The sequence below is a fragment of the Trichechus manatus genome, unplaced genomic scaffold (assembly GCF_000243295.1).
Source record: "Trichechus manatus latirostris isolate Lorelei unplaced genomic scaffold, TriManLat1.0 scaffold00087, whole genome shotgun sequence".
NCBI classification, from domain to species: domain Eukaryota; kingdom Metazoa; phylum Chordata; class Mammalia; order Sirenia; family Trichechidae; genus Trichechus; species Trichechus manatus.
In genome coordinates, this window is record NW_004444023.1 from 10,196,402 (window position 1) to 10,202,405 (window position 6,004).

Consider the following 6,004-nt stretch of genomic DNA (forward strand, 5'->3'; position numbering starts at 1 on the left):
CAAACACACCTTAGTCCTTGATTGTGGATCCAAGTAAAATGAAATCCTTGACAACTTCAATATTTTCTCCATTTATCACGATGTTGCTTATTGGTCCAGTTGTGAGGATTTTTGTTTTCTTTAAGCTAAGATGTAATCCACACTGAAGGCTGTGGTCTTTGATCTTAATCAGTAAGTGCTTCAAGTCCTCTTCACTTTCAGCAAGCAAGGCTGTGTCATCTGCATATCACAGGTTGTTAATGAATCTTTCTCCAATCCTGATGCCAAGTTCTTCTTCATAAAGATTACATCCTTGCAAACACTATGGAGCAGTTCTACTCTGTCCTATAGGATCTCTTTGAGTCGGAATCAATTTGACAGCAATGGATTAGTAAGTAGGTACTCAACTCCAGGTGATGAAGCTGGATTCAGTCCAGACTCCTGAGCTTATTAGTGAACAGTAAAAAAGAACACCTGTAGAATCCTTGTTATCTGGGAATTATGTATCATTTCCCAATCAGTGCTGTCAGATTTTAGCCCCATGATATACCAGTGAACAAGAGTCAGGTGTCCACCACAGAGAAGGCCAAGAAGATGTATAAATGGTAAAAGGAGACCAAAATGTTCCATGTGTTGGGAAGGTATCAGGAAACAAATTTATTTTTGTTGAAGTGTTTTTTATAAATAAACAGGAGTTTTCAGGTTTTATGAAGAAGAACTAAGGGGCTGAGAAGATGAAATGAAAGTCCATGTCTTAACATTTTCTATTTTTCCTTATTCCAAGGATCTCCTGGTTTCAGCACACCAGAGAACACAGGACTAGGTAGGCACATTGGGGACTTTAGGAGGGTAAAACATCTTAGAGTCTTATGGACAGGATTGAGATGGTCTTTCTGTTCAAGTGGCTGCTAGCACACTGTTATCCTGCCTACTCCAAAATTTCACTCTATTGAGTGACACTTGGATAGAGCAATTCCACAGCCATTGAGTTATATAGGCCTCTTGTCTCAGAAGGAGGGTCTTCAGGAGCCTCTTTGATTTGATTTTTTTTTTTTTTTTGTAGTGACAGCAATTCTATATTTTAGCAGAAGAAGGTTACTAGGGTTTTCTGAGCATTATAATTTCACTACATTATATTACATCCACCACCCATCTGTCAGTTTGTTGTACTGTGGTGGCTTGCGTGTTGCTATGATGCTAGAAGCTATACCACCGATATTTCAAATACCAGCAGGGTCACCCGTGGTGGACAGGTTTCAGTGGCATTTCAGACCACTTTCCTCACCACCATCAGAAATGAGACTGTGAGGCTGATTCACCCTTACATGGATAATTGGAGTCACCAGGCTCTAACTTGGGTCATCTAACGTAGTCCAGACTAAGACAGACTAGGAAGAAAGATCTGGCAATCTACTTCTGAAAATTATCCAATAAAAACCTTATGGATCACCTTTGTCCGATATAGTGATGGAAGATGAGGCCCCTAGGTTGGAAGGCACTCAAAATGCACAATGGCTGCAACAGTGAATTCAGACTTATCAATGATAATGAAGATGGTGCAGAACCAGTCAGCATTTTGTTCCATTGTACATAAGGTCGCCATGAATCAGAGCTAACTCAATGGCAACTAACAATATAACATCCTTGAGGCGAACATGGGCCCATGTAGTCCAAACAACAAACGAAAGAAAAAAAAGGCTCAGAGAACAGCAGTGTCTTCCAAGAGATCACTCAATAGAGAAAATAAATTTGTCCTAAGTTTATCTCACTTTTTTCCCCTACCTACTTCCCAGGTACCAACAGTGATATACCCTTTATCATGTATGAGAGAAGAACACAAATTGTTGTATGGGATGAAGAATGTATATAGGAGAGAACTGAGGGTTCTAGGTATATGGAGATGTTTCAGAGATATGATCAGGCATTCAGTAAAATCGCCAAGTGAGGAGGGAATGAAAGGTAAACACAACCTCTCCATAACCACCTTCTTTCCTAGGAAACCCTGGGAACGACAGCTCATGGACCCAGGCTTACAAAAAAGTGTGGTGCTCATGAGCACATGACCTCATTGAAAAGGAGTTAGAGTGGGACCATAATTTAGGAAGCAAATAAGGGAAATGAACTCCCATTTCAGGTCTCTGGGGAAGGAATGTGATGGGACATGACCAACAACCAGTCATCTCTTTGATTTATGTCTCTAGACACCATGAACCAGGATTACGTGACGGAGGATTTGATCCGAATGAGTGTGGCAGGGCTGATCCTTGTGGCTCTCCTGGCGATATTGGTTGAAGATTGGCACAGCCGTAGGGTGTTACACAAGGAAGATAGGCAAGACTTCACTGAAATGAGCTGGAGTAAACGGAAGTGTCAGACAGAATGGACCCTTGAACCAGCCTCTAATGGCCATCAGGCAGATACCTGAAAATGAATGTAGAGATGAGTCAGAACCTGTAGAGTCCTGCAAAGCTCCTTGGAGGACTCAAGGCAGAAAGGGGCACTAAGGAGCTTGGATCCATTTTCAAACCAATCAAATGGTGTTTTCTTATGTGGATATGATATTATTTCCATCCCACCTTTCTGAACCTTGGTTGTAATTTTCCATCTTTATTCTCATTTTGCATACCCTTTTTATTTTTCTTCTTAGTTTTTTTCTTTCTCACATTTTTTGAAATGAGTGCCTCCACCACATATAAATAATTGGTAAGCATGACTAAAATATTCAGTAAATCCCCCCTCTATCCTTAAGCTATCTGTTTTGTTCATCTCTAAATTGACAAAAGTGAATGCCATCATTCTATGAGATTTTTTCCTTTATTTTTCTCCATTTATATGGGATTTATTTAAACACTAGTATGTGTTTCATCTCCTTTTTTTGTCATTTAATTTTCAGAATAATTGGAAATTTATATAATTTTACCATTCTGGGGCTTAAGATTTTTCACTGTACCCCAGGATGTAGGCAGGTTCTGACATGAATCTAGCAGCATGGATACCTCACTGAGGGCTATGTTTTTATCTTCAGACTAGAGTTTATCATTCAGGTTCCAATTTTATGACGCTGGTTCATCCACATCAAGAGTTTATAAATATGAGCAATTTCAGAAAATGAATCTTCCATATTAAACTAAGATGGCATTTTTGTATCATCTGGCATTGAAAAATGACGTGGCAGAGGCTTCTGACCTCCTCTAACTTCACGAGGGGGAAGGAGAATCAAGATCAACAGCCAGCCCACGGCTGGTTACTATGAGGCAGAGGTCAAACATGGTTCCTCTCTCCACCATCTTTACTGATTCTGATATCAACTGTCCCTCCCACAGCACTCTATACTTTTCTGCTGGGTTCAGTAATTCATTGCAATGGCCCCACAGACAATACTCACAATTACGGGGTTTATTAGGGAAGTAACAGGTTACAATTCAGGTTCAGGAACTCTCAGGATACAGTTCTTCCTTCAGGACAGCCTCTTCCAAGCCCTGCTGACAGGCACATCTCTCCCTGGCCCTCAGCCTCTACCCAAAGGCACTCAGCTTTCTCGCTCCGTGGCCTGCATCATCTCCTGCCAGTCTCTCCTTCCTCAGTGGTGGTGGGATCCTCCCTCTCTCCTGCCTCTGGGATGGTTTACCTCAAGCCCAGTGGGGATGGAAAAACTGATCAATCACTTTGGTGGGCCACAATTGCCCCATCTGCACAGTCCCACCCAATTACCCAGGTGGGAGTTACAAGACCATGGCAAGAAAGGCCACACAAAAACGATCCATCACACTACAGGTATAATGTTGCCTGCTGTAATAAATAAGTTCCAAATAGCTTTGGCTTCAAAGTAAGATTGCTATTGTTCTTATTGTTGGTTGCCATCAAGTTGATTCCGACTCATGGCGACCTCATGTGTGCAGAGCAGAACTGCTTCATAGGATTTTCAAGGCTGTGACCTTTCAGAAGCAGATCACCAGGCCTGTCTTCCAAGGTGCCTTTGAGTGAGTTCAAACCACCAACCTTTTGGCAAGTAGTCAAACACTTAACTGTTTGCATCATCCAGGGAGTCCCAAAGTAAGATTAGGTTCTGAGATTATGTTTTTTCCCTTAGTCTCACCTTCCATCATTCTCCCTTTGACCCTGAAGATTCCCTATTCTTTTCCAGTTATTCCCACTAGGAGGGCCCAGCAACATCATTCCAGGGCAGCAGTAAAGAGTGGGGAAGCTTTTAGCAGTGCTGATTCCAAACCTAGTAACATGGGGCCCAATGAGGGTGAGCATCTAATACCTAGATTTTGCCCTGGGAGGCACAAACAGTTAAGCACTTGACTACTAACGGAAAGGTTGGCGGTTTGAACCCACCCAGAGGCACCCTGGATGACAGAGCCTAGCGATCTGTTTCTGAAAGGCCACAGCCTTGAAAACCCTATGGCGAGCAGTTCTACTCTGACACACATGGGGTCGCCATGAGTCGGCATTGACAGTAACTGACAGCAACAACAGATTTTGCCCAGACAGTGATGTTGGTAACCTGAAGAGGCAAGCCAATGACAATATGGAATGATATGACTGATGAACTTCGCTGGCCTTAATCAAAGTTAAAATAGGAAATTACGGCTATGTTCTACCATAACCAGATACACTACGAATTGTGATAGTGTATTCAAATAAATTCTTTCATGCAAAACTCAAAACTTTCTAAATACTTCACCCATTTTTCTTTCAAGTAAACCTTCCAAGATCCCTTCCATCCTTTAACCAAAGGAAGTATAAATCAGCCACAAAACAAACAAACAAAAAAAAAAGCCTTTGTTGTCGAGTCAATTCTGACTCATAGTGACCACAGAGGACAAAGTAGAACTGCCCCCATAGGTTTCCAAGGCTGTAATATTTACAGAAGCAGATCAGCAGGTCTTTCTCCTACAGAGCTACTGGTGGGTTCGAACCACTGACCTTTCGGTTAGCGGCCGAGCACTTTAACCCACTGTGCTACCAGGGCTCCTAAATTGGCCATAAATGCCCCTAAATACCATTTAATTCATTTGCTAGTTCTTTACTCATGGAAACCCCATTATAAAAATATGGGGTCCCACTACCAGTGACACTGGAGATGGTACTGCCTAGTTTCCTTGAGATCAGCTCTACTTGATGAAACTCTCACCATGGACTTGGCTTCATTCACTTCCTGTGATTAAAAAAAAAAAACAACAAAGTTTTCTCAGTTCTCCTCGCTGTTTTTTACTTGTTCTGGCTCAGTTCTACAGTTTGTCCTGAATTTATCAGCAAGACTGAATATCCTTATGTCTGCCTGTCTATGAGTTGATTTCCAACTCACAGCAACCCCATGTGACAGAGTAGAACTGCCCGATAGTTTCCTAGGCTGTAATCTTTAAAGAAGCAGATCGCCAGGTTTTTCTCCTGTGGAGTGGCTGATGCATTCAAACTGATGACCTTTTGGTTAACAGCTGAGAGCTTAACCATTGTGCTACCAAGACTCCTTACCAAACTCATAATTAATATAAAACTAGCTTCAGCCTGGTGAAACACCTGACAACTCCAAAAGAATCAAGTGAAAGACACTATAGGTACACTAGGAGTCCCTGGGTGGCACAAATGGTTAAGCACTTGACTACTAGCTGAAAGGTTGGTAGTTCGAACACACCAAGAGGCACCTCGAAAGACAGGCCTATCGATCTGCTTCCGAAAGGTCACAGCCTTGAGAACCCTATGGAGCAGTTCTACTCTGCACATATGGGGTCACATGAGTCAGAATTGACTCAACGGCAACCAACAACAACATAGCCACACTTAAACAGACAATATACATTGGAATACTACTATGATGAACCCTCAATAAAAATGGTAAATCTCAGACGTTCCAGCAAAATGGTGCTCTAGGCAGACACACCACGCTGTCCCTCCACAACAAAGATCCGAAAAACTAAGCCAAACAGAGAATACAACAATCCTGAAACCCTAAAACATCAAATGAAGAGATAAAGAACTCAGCCAAGCACCAAATGGAGTGAGAAAACTGACAGAGAAC

At 42.0% G+C, this 6,004-nt stretch overlaps 1 protein-coding gene across 3 annotated transcripts in view; it reads left to right on the forward strand.

The window, feature by feature from the left end:
* Window positions 1-3,236, forward strand: part of FCAR (Fc alpha receptor) — a 16,627-nt gene extending 13,391 nt beyond the window's left edge. The window contains exons 5-7 of one of the 3 annotated variants that reach the window (XR_002824896.1): window positions 764-802; window positions 1,773-1,938; window positions 2,181-2,303. Coding sequence is in view for 2 of the 3 variants with exons in the window: in XM_023736370.1 (XP_023592138.1) it covers window positions 764-802; window positions 2,181-2,404 (263 nt within the window). In the remaining variant the exon portion in view is untranslated. Of the gene's footprint in view, window positions 1-763; window positions 803-1,772; window positions 1,939-2,180 lie in introns of all 3 variants that reach the window. The other 2 variants (XM_023736370.1, XM_023736371.1) reach the window with 2 other exon arrangements.
* The last annotated feature ends 2,768 nt before the right edge of the window (window positions 3,237-6,004 follow it).